Here is a 19,935-nt window from a genome sequence, read left to right as displayed (position 1 = left end):
ATCTTCTGTGGAAAAATGTCTATTCTGATTACCTCTCATTTCTTTGATCATCTTGTTTGGGTTTTTCTGATGTAGAATTGTATGAGTTCTTTGTATATTTTGGGTATTAACCCCTTCTCAAATGTATCATCTGCAAATATCTTCTCCCATTTACTAAGCGGCCTTTTGTTTTGTTGATAGTTTCTTTTTCTATGCAAAAGCCTTTTAATGTGATGTAGTACCATTTGTCTATTTTTGATTTTGTTTTCCTTGCCTGGGCAGATATATCCAGAAATGTATTTCCCACACCAGTGTAAAAGAATATACAGGCTATGCTTTCTTCTAGAAGTTTCATAGTTTCAAGTCTTGCATTTAGGTCTTTAATCCATTTTGAATTTATTTTTGTACACAGTATAAGAAAGTACTCCAGTTTGACCTTTTTGCACACAGCTGTCCAGTTTTCCCAAAAGCATTTATTGAAGAGGCTGCCTTTTCCCATTGTATATTCTTGTCTTCTTTGTCATAGATTAATTGCCCACTAAAGTCTGGGTTCATTTCTGGTCTCACTCTTCTGTTCTATTGATCTGTGTCTGCTTTTGTGCCAATACTATATTATTTTGATTACCAGAGCCTTGCAGTATAATTTTAAATCCAGTTCTTTCTATATTAAGGTTGCTTTAGATATTTGACATCTCCTGTGTTTCCATAAAATTTTAGAATTTGTGCTAGTTCTATGAAAAATCCCACTGGTATTTTAATAGGGATTGCACTGAATCTGTAGATTGTCTTGGGTAGTAGAGTCATTTTAACAATACTAATTCCTCCAACCAATGAGCACTGTATATCTTTCCATCTGTTTGTGTTGTCTTTGGTTTCATCAGTGTCTTATGGTTTTCCAAGTACAGGTAATCTATCTCCTTAGTTAAATTCATTCTTAAGTATTCTGTCCTGTTTGATGCAGTTACAAACAGGATTGTTTTTTCAGTTTCCCTTTCAGATAGTTCACTGTTAGCATATGGAAAAGCAACAGGTTTCTGCATATTAATTTTGTATACTGCAACTTTACTTAATCTTATGATGAGTTCTTGTAATTTTTTGATGGTGTATGAGAATTTATTGGGGCTTCCCTGGTAGCTCAGATGATAAAGAATCCACCTGTAGTGCTTCTTTGGTGGCTCAAACAGTAAAGAATCTGCCTGCAATGCAGAAGACCTAGGTTCGATCCCTGGGTTGGGAAGATCCCCTGGAGAAGGAAATGGCAACCCACTCCAGTTTTCTTGCCTAGAGAATTCCATGCACAGAGAAACCTGGAAAGCTACAGTCCATGGGGTCTCAAAGAGTTGGACATGACTGAGGATTTATTATGTATAGTATCATATCACCTGGAAAGAGTGGTGGTTTTACTTCTTCCTCTCCAATTTGTATTCTTTTTCTTTCTTTTTCTTCTCTAATCGCTATGACTAGGATTTACAATATTTTGTTGAACAAAAGTGGCAAGTGTGGGCATCCTTCCCTTATTCTTGACCTTAGATAAAATGCTTTCAACTTTCTACTGTTAAGTATGATGACAGCTGTGGGTTTGTCATATATAGCCTTTATTTTTTTGATGTATGTTTCCTTTATACCCACTTTGTTGAGAGTCTTTATCAGAAATGGATACTGAATACTGTTAAAAGCTTTTTACTACATCTATTGAAATGATCATATCATTTTCATTCAGCAATTTGTTAATAACGTCATATTAATAAATTGTTGAATGAAATTTGATTAGTGAATATTAATCCACTTTGATTGATTAGTGAGTATTGCTCCATCCTTGTATCTCTAGAATAAATCCCATTTGACCATGGCATATGATCCTTTTAATGTATTATTGAATTCAGTTTGCTAACATTTTGTTGAGGATTTTTGAGGATATTGATCTATAATTTTCTTTTCTGTGTGTGATATCTTTGTCCAGTTTTGGTATCTGGGTGATGTTGGCTTTGTAGAATGAGTTTGGAAGCATTACTTCTGCTTTAATTTTTTGAAGTGTTGAAAGGGACAGGAGTTAACTCTTCCCCAAATGCTTGGTAGAATTCACCTGAGAAGCTATCTGCTCCTGGACTTTGTTTGCTGAGAGTTAGTTTATTACTGATTCAATTTCATTACTGGTAATTGGTCTGTTCATATTTTCTATTTCTTCCTGGTTCAGACTTGAGAGAGTGTACATTTCTAGGAATCTGTCCATTTCTCCACGGTTTTCCGTTTTATTGTCATACAGTTGTTCATCAGTTCAGTTCAGTTCAGTCGCTCAGTCGTGTCCGACTCTTTGCAATCCCATGAATCACAGCACGCCAGGCCTCCCTGTCCTTAACCAACTCCCAGAATTCACTCAGACTCACGTCCATCGAGTCAGTGATGCCATCCAGCCATCTCATCCTCTGTCGTCCCCTTCTCCTCTTGCCCCCAATCCCTCCCAGCATCAGAGTCTTTTCCAATGAGTCAACTCTTTGCATGAGGTGGCCAAAGTACTGGAGTTTCAGCTTTAGCATCATTCCTTCCAAAGAAATCCCAGGGCTGATCTCCTTCAGAATGGACTGGTTGGATCTCCTTGCAGTCCAAGGGACTCTCAAGAGTCTTCTCCAACATCACAGTTCAAAAGCATCAAGTAGTCTCTTAAACAATTCTTTGTATTTCTGTAGTATCAATTATAACATTTCCTTTTTTATTTTTGATTTTGTTTGGGCCTTCTCTCTTTTTTACTTGATAAGACTGGGTAAAAGTTTATCAATTTTATTTATCTTTCAAAGAAATAACTTAAGTTCATTGATCTCTTCTATTGTTTTTCTAGTCTCTATTCACTTATTTTTTCCTCTGATCTTTAGTTTCTTTGTTTCTACTCAGTTCAGGTTTTGTTTGTCTTTTTCTAGTTCCTTTAAGTGCAAGTTTAGGTTGCTTATTTGGGATTTTTCTTGTTTCCTAAAAAGCTTCTTTCATTATACACTTCCCTATTAGAACTGCTTTTGCTTTCATCCCCTAGATTTTGGATTGTTGGTCTTCTCTTTTATCTTTTTCAGGAACTTGTTTTCTCTTTGATTTCTTCAGTTATTTCACTTAATTTTTGAAAGACATTTTTGCTGGATTAGTGTTACAGGTTGACTTTTTAACCTTTAAGCACTTTAGAGAATGTTATCCCATTATACCATGGCTTGTATTACTTCTGATGAGAAGTGCTATCTTTCCTGTGTGAGTTCATCTTTGCATTCCTATGATAAACCATACTACTTAAGAGTAGTATTTAGCAGTCTCTGATCTATTGTTTCTTATTATATTCCTAGATTCATTTCTCACTCAGTAAGTAAAATTAGTCTTTAGCTTTCCATTTTGTGCTATCATTTTATGGATTGATGTCAGGGCTATACAAATCCTATAAATGATTCAAGAAAATTACATGCTTTTCTTTTTATTAATTTTTAATTATATAAGTTATACTTTAATTCAGTCTCCTTGTGAAAAGTAAAATGTGGTAGATGCAGTGAAAGCTGTATTCTGTCAACTTAGCTAAGTTAGAGCTTTGTTTCCATAACTTTCCTTCCTTAGTTAGTTACAGTTAGGTTGGACCCCAAGAGACATTTGCAATAGATTTGGATGATAGAAGAAGAGCAACCATATTGTTCTAGCTCTTACAGGATCTTCTCCTTTACCTCCTCCAACTCCTGGGTCAGGTGTATGAGTATGTTTATCTCCATGACTAAAGATATTAGTTTCTTCTGCAGATCTCCTCCTACCATCAAAGTTGGAAGTGTAGAAAAGGTGACAGCCTGATCCAAGTTCCAGTTTGTCCTTATGAATTCTAGTGCACTTTTATAGGTCCATTTCCCCTCGTTTCCCCCACTTCTCTAAAGTAAGGTAACTTTACTTCCTGGCTGTCTGTCCTAATGACTTCAGTTTCCAGACACTAAAGAAACAGCCCGTCTTCAACCATTTAAACAGTTTTCATAATGGTGCAGGGGAAAATCTCTATAAAAAGGTAAATATACATGACACACACATATTTGCATCTGTGTGTGTGTGTGTGTGTGTGTGTGTGTGTGCATGTTCTGCTTCTCTTAGTGAACCCTGAATGAGTCACAGTTGGCTATTGGCAATGATTCCAGAGGAATGGAAATTTAAAGGACAGATTGAATGGTTCTGCTTTTCAATATGCTATCTAGGTTGGTCATAACTTTCCTTCCAAGGAGTAAGCGTCTTTTAATTTCATGGCTGCAGTCACCATCTGCAGTGATTTTGGAACCCAAAAGAAAAAGTCTGACACTGTTTCCACTGTTTCCCCATCTATTTCCCATGAAGTGACGGGACCAGATGCCATGATATTCGTTTTCTGAATGTTGAGTTTTAAGCTAACTTTTTCACTCTCCTCTTTCACCTTCATCAAGAGGCTTTTGAGTTCCTGTTCACTTTCTGCCATAAGGGTGGTGTCATCTGCATATCTGAGGTTGTTGATATTTCTCCGGACAATCTTGATTTCAGCTTGTGCTTCTTCCAGCCCAACATTTCTTATGATGTACTCTGCATATGTTAAATAAGCAGGGTGACAATATACAGCCTTGACGTACTCCTTTTCCTATTTGGAACCAGTCTGTTGTCCCATGTCCAGTGCTAACTGTTGCTTCCTGACCTGCATACAGATTTATCAAGAGGCAGGTCAGGTGGTCTGGTATTCCCATCTCTTTCACAATTTTCCACAGTTTATTGTGATCCACACAGTCAAAGGCTTTGGCATAGTCAAGAAAGCAGAAATAGATATTTTTCTGGAACTCTCTTGCTTTTTCCATGATCCAGCAGATGTTGGCAATTTGGTCTCTGGTTCCTCTGCCTTTTCTAAAACCAGCTTGAACAACTGGAAGTTCACGGTTCACGTATTGCTGAAGCCTGGCTTGGAGAATTTTGAGCGTTACTTTACTAGCGTGTGAGATGAGTGCAATTCTGCAGCAGTTTGAGCATTCTTTGGCCTTTCTTTGGGACTGGAATGAAAACTGATCTTTTCCAGTCCTGTGGCCACTGCTGAGTTTTCGAATTTGCTGGCATATTGAGTGCAGCACTTTCACAGCATCATCTTTCAGGATTTGAAATAGCTCCACTGGAATGCCATCACCTCCACTAGCTTTGTTCGTAGTGATGCTTTCTAAGGCCCACTTGACTTCACATTCCAGGATGTCTGGCTCTAGGTCAGTGATCACACCATCATGATTATCTGGGTCATGAAGATCTTTTTTGTACAGCTCTTCTGTGTATTCTTGCCACCTCTTCTTAATATCTTCTGCTTCTGTTAGGTCCACACCATTTCTGTCCTTTATTGAGCTCATCTTTGCATGAAATGTACCCTTGGTATCTCTAATTTTCTTGAAGAGATCTCTAGTCTTTCCCATTCTGTTGTTTTCCTCTATTTCTTTGCAAATATTTCTTTGCAACAAAGGTCCATCTAGTCAAGGCTATGGTTTTTCCAGTGGTCATGTATGGATGTGAGAGGTGGACTGTGAAGAAAGCTGAGCACCGAAGAATTGATGCTTTTGAACTGTGGTGTTGGAGAAGACTCTTGGGAGTCCCTTGGACTGCAAGGAGATCCAACCAGTCCATTCTGAAGGAGATCAGCCCTGGGATTTCTTTGGAAGGAATGATGCCAAAGCTGAAACTCCAGTACTTTGGCCACCTCATGCGAACAGTTGACTCATTGGAAAAGACTCTGATGCTGGGAGGGATTGGGGGCAGGAGGAGAAGGGGACGACAGAGGATGAGATGGCTGGATGGCATCACTGACTCGATGGACGTGAATCTGAATGAACTCTGGGAGTTGGTGAAGGACAGGGAGGCCTGGCGTGCTGCGATTCATGGGGTCACAAAGAGTGGGACGCGACTGAGCAACTGAACTGAACTGAATGGTTCTAGGTTACCTAAAATTGGTTCTCTGACCTTATTAAAGGTATTACAAGCCCTCTTTACAGTAGAAAAGATTATGCTGTAGTCAGTGAAGTGCAGAGGCCAAGTTTTAATTTATCAACTTTACAGACCTGCAATGAAGTCAGGGCTTTGGGTAACCAAGTGTTTTTTGCCAGAGTATAATTTAGTGGCAATAAGAAAGATAATGGCATTGGTTGCTTCTAAGTGTGTTGAACGCTATGGGAAAAGAAAATGAAAAGCCCAAGTCTTAGGGATTATCCAATCACTTGGTAGCAGGTTAGTTACCCCTGACTACCTCCATCATGAAAGGGGAAAACATTTGATATAGTTTCATGATATTTAAAAGCTTTTTTCCAAGAGAAAAAAATACTCCATAGGCCATTAGATAGTGGAGCAGACTTATGACTACAGCCAGAAGAGGCAAACCCATTACTACCAAATGTATCTGTTCCTATCAGATTGAACTGTTGACCTTTCCAAAGTTGAAGGGGCCCAATGTGGTCAATTTGCCACCAAGTGGTTGGTTGGTTCCCTTGAGAAATGGTGCGATATTGCAGGTATTCAACTTGGTTGCTGACAGTCAAACGCCTGTCATTTGAGTCGGATATTCAGCAACACCATCCTTTGCAAGAGGGCATCCATGCCACTGGGTCCCTGTGTAGCCTCTGTCTTCCTCCATGTGCCCATCATGCCAGCACTAAAGTGGCCAGTGAAAGAAGTTGGCTGACAGCAAATGGCTTAACTAACATCAAATGTAAAAGCAAATTTCTTTACCTTTCCCCCAAACATAGTCATCATTTTCCATTTTGGAGACCTTTGAAATTATGATTAATATAACACAAAGTTTTCATTTCTCACTCCTAATCAATGTCAATAAGTTTCATTGCTAACTCACATGAAAAACTCTGCCTTAAAAAAAATTGAAACCTTTCTTAACAATATTAAGCTGAAGCTTGGCAATTGTGCACATGTGCTACAAAGATAATTATATCCTATTGGGGTATTTATTGTCTATATTTCATTATTATTTATTAGATATTCAAAAATTTACATTCAAACACTGTTTGGCACCACTACTTTTTGCCCCTCATTTATTTCAGTGACTTCCATTGCAAGGCATAAAACTGAACCTTCATGATTTTAACTTTATATTATCTGTATAAAATATTAAAAGCTTGATTTTGAAGTCAGACAATATGTTGGAAATACCACCCGGCTTTTTTTTAACACATAATTCCAGAAAGATCAAATTTTCTGCCCAAGGTCACACAATTTGCTCATGGAAAAGATAGGACTAAAGTGAGATGTTTCTACTTCCTTAAAATTATGTTCCTGGACTTCCCTGGTGGCACAGTGGGTAAGAATCCACCTACCAACGCAGGGGGGCACAGGTTCAATCCCTGGCTGGGAAGATTCCACATGCCTCAGAGCAACTAACCCCATGAGCCACAACTACTAAGCCCATGCTCTAGAGCCCTCCAGCTGAAACCACTGAGCCCATGTGCCACAACTATTGAAGCCTGAAGCGCTAGGAAGGCAAGTCAGGTGGTCTGGTATTCCCATCTCCTTAAGAATTTTCCACAGTTTGTTGTGATCCACAGTCAAAGGCTTTGGCATAGTCAGTAAAGCAGAAGTAGATGTTTTTCTGGAACTCTCTTACTTTTTCGATGATCCAACAGATGTTGGCAATTTGATCTCTGGCTCCTCTGTCTTTTCTAAAACTATCTTGAACATCTGGAAGTTCATGATTCACATACTACTGAAGCCTGGCTTGGAGAATTTTGAGCATTACTTTGCTAGCATGTGAGATGAGAGCAATTGTGCAGTAGTTTGAACAATGGACTGGCTCCAAACTGGGAAAGGAGTATGACAAGGCTGTATATTGTCACCCTGCTTATTTAACTTATATGCAGAGTACATCATGCAAAATGCTGGACTGTATGAAGCACAAGCTGGAATCAAGACTGCCAGGAAAAATATCAATAACCTCAGATATGAAGATGACACCACCCTTATGGCAGAAAGTGAAGAACTGAAGAGCCTCTTGATGAAACTGAAAGAGGAGAGTGAAAAAGTTGACTTACAACTCAACATTCAAAAAACTAAGATCATGGCATCTAGTCCCATCACTTCATGGTAAATACATGGGGAAACAGTGAGAGACTTTATTTTGGGGGGCTCCAAAATCACTGCAGATGGTGACTGCAGCCATGAAATTAAAAGACATTTGCTCCTTGGAAGAAAAGCTATGACCAACCTAGACAGCATATTAAAAAACAGAGACATTACTTTGCCAGTAAAGGTCTGTCTAGTCAAGGCTATGGTTTTTCCTGTGGTCATGTATGGATGTGACAGTTGGACTATGAGGAAAGCTGAGCACCAAAGAATTGATGCTTTTGAATTGTGGTGTTGGAGAAGACTCTTGAGAGTCCCTTGGACTGCAAGGAAATCAAGCCAGTCAATTATAAAGGAAATCAGTCCTGAATATTCATTGGAAGGACTGATGCTGAAGCTGAAGCTTCAATACTTTGGCCACCTCATGCGAAGAACTACCTCAGTGGAAAAGACCCTGATGTTGAGAAAGATTGAAGGCAGGAGGAGAAGGGGATGACAGAGGATGAGATGGTTGGATGGCATCACCGACTCCCTGGACATGAGTTTGAGCAAGCTCCAGGAGTTGGTGATAAACAGGGAAGCCTGGCGTGCTGCAGTCCATGGGGTCGCAAAGAGTCAGACATGACTGAGCGACTGAACTGAACTGAAGCTCCAGGGACGGCAAGCCCCAACTACGGAGCGCCTGTGCAGCAGCCACTGAAGCCCTCACGCCTAGACCCCGTGCTCCCACAGCAAGAAAAGCCATGGCAAGAAGAAGCCCAGGAACAGCAATGAGAAGCCGGAGAACCACAACTAGAGAAAGCTACAGTGCAGCAACAAAGACCCAGTGCAGCTAAGGATATACAAATAAATGAAAGCATTGTGAACATGTCAAATATACTGTATTAAAAAATTATGTTCCTATGTAGCACATAAATGTGTTTTGAAGAAGCACTTTTCAGACCTTGGAATCCCCACTGAAGTAAAATCTAAGTTTTAATACAATCATTTTGGACTCCAAATCCAAAAATTTCAATCCACTAAAAGACAGAATGACTGTTGTGGTGAATAAGTATTTGTGGAGTTCACTGCAGGATACAGATCCTTCTCAGACTCACATGTGGAGTGGACCCACATAGCAGTGCTTGCTCTCTCTGGCCTAAATATGGGGCAACTTGGGGGTCCGGGGTTTGGCTCCAAAACAGCAGAATTTCCAAGTCAGTGTCCGTTTAGTCGGCCTGGTCTGGGGACTATATCAGGGCTACAGGGACGTTCGGTCCATATCCTGCTTCTCAGGACCCGCAGCCCATTATCCACCCCACCCCCCATTCTGATTCTCCTCCAGGAGGCCAAGCACTTTATCATTCTGCCCTCCTCCCAGTCCCCCACTTGCTCCCCACCCATCCCCAACACCTTTAAGAAGCCAGAGAAGGACTGTAGCCAATCCCAATTACATTCGATTTTGCTGTGTTGCAGGCTTTTTTTTTTTTTTAACTGTCAACAACAGTTGTGCTCCATCAACTCGGTAAACAGGAGTCAGCTTATGCCTGCAGTTACAGGGAGCTGTAACTGTACCTGTAATTAAAGCGATTTCTGAACCAACTGGCTGGGGATGACAGTTCAGGGAACCAAATGCCCAGTAGAACACGAGATACACCTGGAAGGATACTGCCTTCTGTTCTTTGGTACAAACTGGCAAAAAGAAACAGGGTGTCAGACCTGAACTGCAGCCCCCGGAAGGGTCTCCGCGGGTCTCCGAATCCAGCCCCTCAGCTCGGAGAGGGAGGATTTTGGAAGCGGGGCGGCCAGGAGACGGCGAGGGCGGCGCTGGGCAGACAACTGAAGTTCCGCGGCGCGTGTGTGCGCGTGCGCACGGGCACGGGTCTGCGCGGCGCCACGGACAAAGGGGCCGGAATGCCGCTCAGACCCAGGTAGTGGAGGGGGCGGGGGGCGGGTTAGGGACACGGACACGGCGGCACTCCACCGCGGTGGCTTTGGAGCCGCGGTCAGGAAACTGCCGCGCCTGCAGTCCCCAAGATTCACCGCCAGGGGGCGAACACCCCACGACCCGGGGGCTCAGGATCGTGCGCGGACCCAGGGAACGCAAAGGCGGTGGCCACCCTACTGGGCGGCTGCCCTTACCTCCAGGTAGTACAAGTCCAGGGTCGTGATCTGCGAGTCCAGGAAATCTTCGTAGGTGTTGAACTGCGTGACTATATTGTCCACGGTGGTCAACGCTTCGTCCTGATCCATCGCTGTTGCCGTGGCCGAAGCGTCCCTAGCTACGGAGGCCCGGGGGCAGGGTCAGAAGATTCCACCCACTTCGTCCCTTCCAATCAGTTAGAAACCGGTGCGGAGTTTGGGGCGTTAATCCCACCCCCGTGTCTGGTTACGGTTTCAGGTTCCCGCCTCACTCCTAGGAAAGCTGTCTCAAATTACCCTCCCCAAGTTCAGGTCTGACGACTTCAGTAGACGCGCACTTCGATAAAAATGAGTAGTCCTGGAAGAGAGGCAATTGCAATCCAAAATTTGAAAAGGTGAAACTCCTGCCAGGATATGTAGACAAAATACTACAGATCAGAGCTTCTAGTCTCATTCTAAATCAATGCTGTGAAGGACCAGATTACCAAGGTTAGTTCTCTGGTAACTGAAGGTCCATTTTTGCAGAGTGTCTCAAAACAGAAATTTCTAGAAATGGACTTGTGAATAAATCCATTAACAAAAGAAACATTAATAACATTTTCAAATTGTTGTTGTTGTTGTTGTTGTTTAGTTGCTAAGTCAGTCCCGACTCTTTTCCAAGACCCCATGGACTGTAGCTTTGTCAGGCTCCTCTGTCCATGGGATTTCCGGGGCAAGAATACTGGAATGAGGTGTCATTCCCTTCCCTAGGGGATCTTCCCGACCCAGGGATCGAACCCACGTCTCTTACATCTCCTGTATTGGCAGGAGGATTCTTTACCACTGGGCCACCTATTTTTAAGTTACTGCTAATTTTCGGACATGAGAAAGAATTTATGAATTTCCCAAAGGAAACTAACTGAACGAAAATATCTTTGAAGACTTCTTTTGGCCCCAGGCGCTTGTTTTAACTTTTTTTTTTTTTAACCTTTAAGTTTCAGTAAACACACAAAGACCTTGGCCTGTGGAAGCTGCCTTCTTTTAAAGGGTAAAATATCTGTGGAAAATTAGAAAGCAAAGGTTTTTACTAAAGACTTTTCCTTTAGAACAGAGTTTTACATTTTGAAAACATGGATTTAAAGTAATCCACCCTGGCAGCTGGCAAAATTTTTCAGAATCCATTTTTGGATTTTAATGTTCTACAAATCATCCTTGGGAATTAACACATAGTACAACACTTGAGTCTGTGGTAGTTGCTCTCTAAGTACTTACCGAGTTAATTTTGAAGCTTTCCACAGAAGTGCAAAAAAATTTTTAATGAAAACATCTGTTAAGATACTTCACCTTGAGTTAGCTTTCTTACTTTAAAAAGGCCCTCTCAAAATTAGAATGTCATGAATGTTCTGATTTTAAGTGCTGGAAACAATAATCTCTAGGATATCAGTAACTTGTCTTTTAATTAATTACATTTTAAGTGGCACTTTGGACATTATTTTTAAATACAATGTAGTCTTGATTTAGGAGAACAGAAAGGAGAAAAAAGCCCTGGACACTCATAATACAACAATGACATTAATAATAATAATACCAGTTATCGAGTGCACCCTGCGTGCTAGGCACTGTCCTAAGTACCAACAATGGATTACATCTTTAGCTAGTATCTGTGCTAAAATTAACAACCACCAACACTTTGACATCATCTAATGCCTAAAAAGACATGAAAATTCAAATAGCTCAAGACTGAGGGAAAAATCCATGTGGCTTAAGGCATTCTACCTGATAAGAGACAGAGGTCTCAGGATTCTGGATTATCTGCTGCTGCTGCTGCTAAGTCGCTTCAGTCGTGTCCGACTCTGTGCGACCCCAGAGACGGCAGCCCATCAGGCTCCCCCGTCCCTGGGATTCTCCAGGCAAGAAGAGGAATGGGTTGCCATTTCCTTCTCCAATGCATGAAAGTGAAAAGTGAAAGTGAAGTCGCTCAGTCGTGTCCGACTCTTAGCGACCCCATGGACTGCAGCCCGCCAGGCTCCTTCGTCCATGGGATTTTCTAGGCAAAAGTACTGGAGTGGGGTGCCATTGCCTTCTCTGTCTGGATTATCTAGGTCTCAGTATTCTCTATTATCTAATGTCTCCTCATTATTCTGAGTGAACTGAGCACAAGGAAAGGCTTAGAAAATATATATTTAATTTAGTATGATAATATTTATTAAAATTTTATCATGTGCCAGCCCTGTTCTAAATGCATGCTTTATATGCATTATCTTGTTTAATCATGACTACAAATCCACCAGGAAAGTAGCACTAGCGTTATTCGTAATATGGAAACAGAATGAATCTAAGTGGATTGGCCAAAGTCTTAGAGATAAAAATAGCAAAACAACTCACTACTCGTGCTTTCCCAGAAAGAGAAAGGTGAATCGAGGTTTGAAGGGCCACATGGAATTAACTATCAAAGTTGGGGTTTTGTATTTATTAGAAATACATATATATGTCAAATTGTGAAAGGGAACGTGGATCAGCACAAATAAAGAAGAAAAAGGGGTGGCGTATTCCAAGATGTGGAGGCAAAGAAAGATTGGGTCCTGTGTAGGAAAAAGAAACCCGGGAAGGAGCACAGAAGGAAGGAATCTGACTAAGGAGACAAATTGGTAGGAAGGCTTTGAATGCTTGAATGAAGAGTTTGCAGAGGTAATAATCTTAGAGTAAGACAGGGTACGAAGAAAACGACTGATGATCACGTACAAACAAAACATGTCACTGTTGAAGCCTCCAGAGTGCTTATATTATCATATCAGCTTTGAAGTCTTCCTCCTTCATGATCTCATGCATTCTGAGAAACCATAAAGAATCTGGGGAAACTGTGTGTCTGTCTGTCTGTGTGTATGTGTGTGCACGGGCACTCGTGGGCATCCTCAGTTGCTCAGTAGTGTCCAACTCTTTGCGACCCCATAGACTGTAGCCCTCCAGGCTCCTCTGTCCATGGGATTTTTTAGGCAAGAATACTGGAGAGGGTTGCCATTTCCTCCTAAAGGGCATCTTCCCAACCCAGAGAATCAAACCCACATCTCTTGTGTCTCCTGCATTGCAGGTGGAATCTTTGGGTTTATTCAACCATAGCAATTTGATTACAAGGACCTATATGTTAGTAAAATCTGAGATTACTGTTTGCCTGTATATTCTTCTATTAGGATCCACTGTGACTATGTATTTTTGGTGGAAACCTCATTAAACATTACCATTTGGCCATCAGCTCTTTGATGAAGGAATCCCTAAAACATCTAAATTTAAAAAATCATGAAAATGCTTCAAGTCAATGAATCTAGCAATGTGTTCCAACGGAGAACACTGAGGATGATTTTCAACAAATTAGTTTCTTTATACATCAGTTCAGTTCAGTTGCTCAGTCGTGTCCGACTCTTTGCGACCCCCTGAATCGCAGCACGCCAGGCCTCCCTGTCCATTACCAACTCCCGGAGTTCACTCAAACTCACATCCATCAAGTTGGTGATGCCATCCAGCCATCTCATCCTCTGTCATCCCCTTCTCCCCCTGCCCCCAATCCCTCCCAGCATCAGAGTCTTTTCCAATGAGTCAACTCTTCGCATGAGGTGGCCAAAGTTATACATAGTGGAAGAAAAAAATATCAATTCAGCCTTACTTCTCAAAAAAAGCTTGAATGATGGTAGGCCTAAGTCAATTGTATTTTTCTTGACCTTCAATTTAAGTTTAAAAGCACTTTCAGACCTGTGCCTGAGAAATTAATGAGCTTTGGCAGATCTCTATTTCCTATTTTAAAGTCTTTGTTATGATCAGTTATTTTGGGTAACATGCATTCCTACTTGTAGTCCAGGATTTTTAAAGATGGAAACCTGAATTTAGCACCCAATCCTGGATATTTCATTCTTTGCAAGAGGACCAGCAAGGAATATCTATATTCACAACAATACTCCAAAAGATGAAAGAAACATGTGCTATGTAAGAATAACAAAATATATACCATATTTAGCTTAGTTTTGTTGCTGTTAGTCTCTAAGTCATGTCTATCTCTTTTACAACCACATGGACTGTAGCCCTCCAAGCTCCTCTGTCCATGGGATTTCCCAGGACATGAATGAATACTGGAGTGGGTTGCCATTTCCTCAACCAGGAATCGAACTCACGTCTCCTGCATTGGCAAATGAGTTCTTTACCACTGAGCTACCAGGGAAGCCCTTAGCTCAGTTTACTGAGTTTAAAAAATGACACAATATAAAAATAAAAGTCATGGGAATGTAGGCAAAAATCTAAGCATCATTATCTCTTTGAAATAAAAAGGCTTTGGTATTATACTTACCAAAGTATAAGTGGAAGTGTATGAAAAAATTTCCAATTAAGCTTTTTGCTTTTCTATTTCCAAATATCCAGCAATATACCATGGTATCTGGGAAAGTGACTAGAAAACATACTTTAGGTAAGTTGACATGATAGAAACGAAATGCCTTGTTTATTATGCTAATAAGATGCTAAACACTCTGAGTAAGAACTTGAGGTTCTATTAAACTGCACTTAATACATTACCATATTGTAAGAAAGAGAAACATAATGCTCACTCTAAAAGGATAAGAGACTTGTGTCTGACGTTGCCCTATTGCTCATGAAGTTCCTGTGGGTTGCAGATGAGGACTAGTGCTTAATCATCAGTCAAGGAGAGCTCTTTTGCACTTTGTAATAAAAACAACACTGAATTTATTTCTTGTGATGAGATCACTGGACTTCCACATCGTCTGTTATTCTAAAGTGCTGGAGTTCTGGTTCCACAGCTTCTAGCTCATGCAGATGTGATATGTCCATGTGTCATAATTCCAGTTTTCTCCTGGCCTCTGACAACGTAAAGGGAAGGATCCAGAAGAAAGACCAGAGGTAACTGCTACCAGGAATGGGGCTGACAGGTGACAGAAGCTAATAAAAGTTTGGAAGTTACTGTGCTATGGGATTTTTGTTGTTGTTGCTGTTCAGCTGCTAAGTGATGTCCGATTCTTTGTGACCCCATAGACTTAAGCCTTCACCATCTCTTTTCTGGAATAAATGGTGGATACGGTAGCTGCAACAATCTTCTCAGAACTGGGCTCTCAGCGACTCTCTAAGGTTTTCCTAGCAATTCCACTGAAAATTCCTTCAACCTCTTTGCCTACATGGATATCAGGCTCTCCCCAAATGCACCACTCCCGCTGAGGGGCCAAACGCTCTCAGAAGGCATCGCAGGTGAACAGATGGCCACCGCGACCAGTGCAGAGCTGCCAGTTTCAGATGGTTGCTCGGCACCACCCCCGATCTTACTATGTGTTTTTCCCTTCAAATCACTCATTTTCTGCAGTGACTTTTCCTCCTTTGTCTTCTCTCTTTAACCCTATATCCTCCTGTCTCAAAGCAGATCATCTTAACTCCTACTTCACAACAGAAGTAAAAGGCATCAGATTAGATATCCTACGAGATTACTCACATATCAATTCTTCAATTTCTTCCCTTTGGTTTCAAAAGAAGAGATTCACCTCTTCTTAGACCTTCATTCTACCCTGGCTCTCTCCTGCCTTCTCAGGATTTCTTATTTTGACTATCCCTTCTCACTCCTGTATCATTATCTCTCTTCCTCTCTCTTTCCTTTTCTCTCTCCCCCACTTCTTTCCCCATTTTTAGAACAAGCAAATGAACCCTAAAGCAAGCCTTCCAATCCACAGTCCACTTCAGCTACAAGCTCTCTCATCTCTCACAGCAAAGCTTCTTGAAAGAGTCAGCAACCGCCCCTATTCCCATGTTCTAACCATACAGTTTCTGCTCAGCCCTTCCCAATCTAGTGTTATGCACTGGTCCACTGAAACTATCTTGATCACAGGCAATGATGATATCCTAGGCTTTTTTTTTTTTTTTTGGCTGAGTGGCATGCGGGATCTTAGTTCCCCAACCAGGGATCAAACCCATGCCCCATGCATCGGGAGCTCAAAGTATTAACCACTGAACCTCCAGGGAAGGCCTCCTAGGCAATTTTTTCTATTCTCATACTACATCACTCTCAGGGGCATATGAGTCTGTGACCACTCTCGTCTCTTCAAAACTCTCCTTCAGTTGCCATCACATCATTTCTGACCAGTTGTTTTTGGTCAACTAGATGGCTGATTTTCTATTAGCTGTCTTTGCTGTGTTCTTTGCAGGCTCCTCTTCCCCTTAACTGGCTTTTAAAAGTTCAATGGTCTTGGAGTTCTCTTCTGGGCCTTTTCTTGCCTCTATATGTTCTGAGACTATAGTCAGTCCCCTATGTACAAACAAGTTCCACTCTGAGAATACAATCATAAGTCCAATTTGTTCATAAGTCCAACAAAGTTAGCCTAGGCGCCCAACTAACACAGTTGGCCACGTGGTACTGTACTGTAATGGGTTTATAATACTTGTCACACAAATAATACATAAAAAACAAACAGAAATGAAACATTTTTAATCTTACAGTACAGTACCTTGAAAAATACAGTAGCACAGTACAACAGCTGGCATACAGGTGGCTGGCATCAAGTGACAGGCAACAAGAGTTACTGATGGAGGAGGGAGAGGAGGTGGGAGATGGTAGAGCTGAAGGATTGTCAGCAATAGGAGAGAGAGGACGAGCTGCAATTTCACTCATGCCTGACGGTGATGGAACATACATTCACATCTTTGAAAGTTCGCAACTTGAAGGTTCGTATGTAGGGGACTTACTGTATATCTATATCCATAACTTATATCCTACATGCATATGATTCTCAGGTTTATATAACTAGCCAGATCACTCTCCTGAGCTCCAGCCCACAAGTCCAACTGCCTACAAGACATCACCAGATGAAAATGAGTATACAATTGAATTTTTCTCTTCCATGCTTCCTAAACTTGCTGCTCCACATGTATTCCCTCCTTCAGAATACATCTTTCTCTCTTCTCTCCATGGTTCATGGAAGAAACCTGGAAGACAGTTGTGACCTTGACTCTCCTTTACCCCTGAAATACATGACCTGTATTATTTCATTCTCCCAAATATATCACTTAAAGCTTTGATTTCTTTCCAACCTCATTGCTTTTGCATTCTTGTCTAAGCCAGAAACTGACATCTAGACTCCAAAGATAGCCTCTTTTCTGGTTTCCTTAGATCCCTTGGGCACCCTCTCCATTCCACTCTTCACAACTGAGTTAGAGGGTTTACTTAAAAACAGTGATCTGATTTCATCACACTTCTCTGAAAACCTCCATTGGCTTTCCACTGCCTTCGAATTAAAATTTCTTTCTTTTCTTTTTTTTTTAAAACATGGCTAACAAGGCCCTCCATATTCCTTCATCTGACATTTTCACCGTCTCACACATTACGTGTAGAAGAGACGGATTCCAGAAACTACTGGGATAAAGTATATAGAGGCGCAACTGAGCACTTTTTATCCTCAAATAAGAGTCAAAAGATTTTCATTTTAGATCAAAATAAGAAATACAGTGATGTGGTTGGTTTTTAATGAAAGCTTGCAAGTATTTAATAAACTCTAATAATTAGGTACTGATTTGAAGGTAAAAAAAATTTCAGATGAAATTTCTGGAGAAAATAAGAAGTGACATCTTTAAAACTCTAGAGACAAGGTGGGAACAAGCTGCTTTTCTGAGGAGTATATTTAGCACCTCTAAAATACTCACTGACCTCTATAGAATTCCTCAGAGGAGAAACCTGATCTAGTTTAAATCAGCATCTTCTTTCTAGCCTCTGAATACAATGTCAGAGCTCATCAGGTAGCAAAGTGTTTTTGCAGCCATGGTAATAATACAACAACCCCACTCACAACTAAGCCAACACAAAAAGAGGACCTAACCTTCATTAGTCTTCATTAAACACTCTAGAAGAAGCATTTAAGGAAGGGACGCCAACTCCATTAAGAGCTAATTCACTCATTGAGCTTGGCTCTAATTCTCCAGGATATCCAACATTCTCTGAGTATGGATAAACTTATCACAAGAATTACAAAAAGAGATGTTTGGGTCCATCTTTGCCACTGACACTCATCAAAGCAATAAAGTTAATCACTCAGCAATAATTTAACATAACTGGATCAGGCACAGTGTGTGCGTACATGCTCAGTCACTCACTTGGGCCCAACTCTTTGTGACCCTATGGACTGTAACCCTGCAGGCTCTTCTGTCTATGGGATTTTCCAGGCAAGAAAACTGGAGTGAGTTGCCATTTCCTTGTCCAGGGATCTTCCCAAGTCAGGGATTGAATCCACGTCTCCCGCATTGGCAGGTGGATTTTTTTTTTTTTACCTCTAGGGTCACTTGGGAAGCTCAAAAGGCTCTGAAAGTGCCACAAAAAATAAAACCTGGTCCTTCACATCTTCAAGGATATCACAATTTAGGCAAGTGGGATAGAGGTCCTGAACTGGTAAGTGGTTGAGGGGAGGGAAAGAAGGAGATAAATTAAGCAGATTTGGGAAATACATCTTTAAATAAATGAGGACAATTCAATTTTATAGGAGCTAAATGATAAAAAATATTTACAGTATACAGAGTGGGATATAGGTGAAAAAAACTGGTCCTGTGTGTGAACAACAGACTTAATAGAAAGAATGCAGGAATTTGTTTTAAGAAATCAGAAAATAATTTTGTCTTCTCTAAAAGAACTGGATGGTCTGTAAGATCACATCTAGATGGAAAATTGTGTGATATAACATAACATATGTGTTTATTAAGTGTTTGGATTTAACCTAAAGAAAGTCTCTGAGAAGAAGGGGAAAGAGTAGAATTGCTCCCCCATGCAATAAGAAAACACATATTGTACTAAGTTATTTTATAACCATAAATCTCAGTATGCTTGGCAAGATTTTTTGTCAGTGTCAAAAAATGTGTATTTCCCATCTTTTCTTTTCTTCATAATTATCTCTTTTCTTCTCCTTTTTCCACCTGCCTCTACCACCACTACCCACCCAATACATCCACCCAATAATTACTTTAATTTTTAAATACAAAAACAAATTAGATGAATATTATTTTTAGGATAATTCAGACAGATAAAGCTAACCCTTGCCAAATAATATGAACACTAAACATATTAATACCATAGCACGTACTTATGAAGAAAAATGAAAAGCTTATATAAATAGATGCTGTCAACCATTGGTCAAAATGATGTGGTCAACTTTAGCCAAAGGCACACAAAAATATTAATGTCAATAACCAAGATAGAATATTTCTAGCAACTATAGTGTTTCAGTAGTATGCACATTAAATGTAAAGTTATTTTAATGAATATGACACAAACGTGTTCTTGTACAACCACGTTAATGGATCTCCAGCTGCTGCCTTTTCTGTCTGGACCCGTAAACCTTTTTATTTCTCAGATTCTTTTTACCTTTCTTCTAAAACTACCCCTTTTCCATGTCCATTCAGAATATCTACAGACATATGCAATTACTGGCTCATATTTTCTTTTTCAAAATTTTTGCTAGTCTCAAAATTTCAAATTTCTTTAAAAACCGTTTCCTCCCAGCATACCTCAGTGTTAATGTCTCTGATTTGCATTCTAGAACATTGAGACCGAGGAGATGATGGCAGCAACAGACCTGAAATGACTGTGCATCTGTGATAAAGTTTTATCACAAAAAATGTGGCTCCGTATGCATGCTTATCAATAACCAAATGCATTAATAATGGTAACTTAGGCTTCTGTTTATGATACCATGTGTAATGCGCTGTGCTTCCTAATTTTTCCCCTTTCCACTTACTATTTAGTTTATGAGTCAATTACTGGATTTTGAGGGTTTTTGTAAA

At 40.5% G+C, this 19,935-nt stretch overlaps 1 protein-coding gene across 3 annotated transcripts in view; it reads right to left on the bottom strand.

Moving 5' to 3' along the window:
• CFAP299 (cilia and flagella associated protein 299) overlaps positions 1-10,428 on the bottom strand; it is a 733,601-nt gene extending 723,173 nt beyond the window's left edge. Inside the window, exon 1 of one of the 3 annotated variants that reach the window (XM_061420589.1) lies at positions 10,156-10,428. In XM_061420589.1, the coding sequence (XP_061276573.1) occupies positions 10,156-10,266 (111 nt within the window). In that variant the 5' untranslated portion in view covers positions 10,267-10,428. The remainder of the gene's footprint in view (positions 1-10,155) is intronic. The other 2 variants (XM_061420590.1, XM_061420588.1) reach the window with 2 other exon arrangements.
• Between the last annotated feature and the right edge of the window lie 9,507 nt (positions 10,429-19,935).

This window comes from Bos javanicus, chromosome 6 (assembly GCF_032452875.1).
Source record: "Bos javanicus breed banteng chromosome 6, ARS-OSU_banteng_1.0, whole genome shotgun sequence".
Classification (NCBI taxonomy): domain Eukaryota; kingdom Metazoa; phylum Chordata; class Mammalia; order Artiodactyla; family Bovidae; genus Bos; species Bos javanicus.
This window is presented reverse-complemented; position numbering and strand designations above follow the sequence as displayed.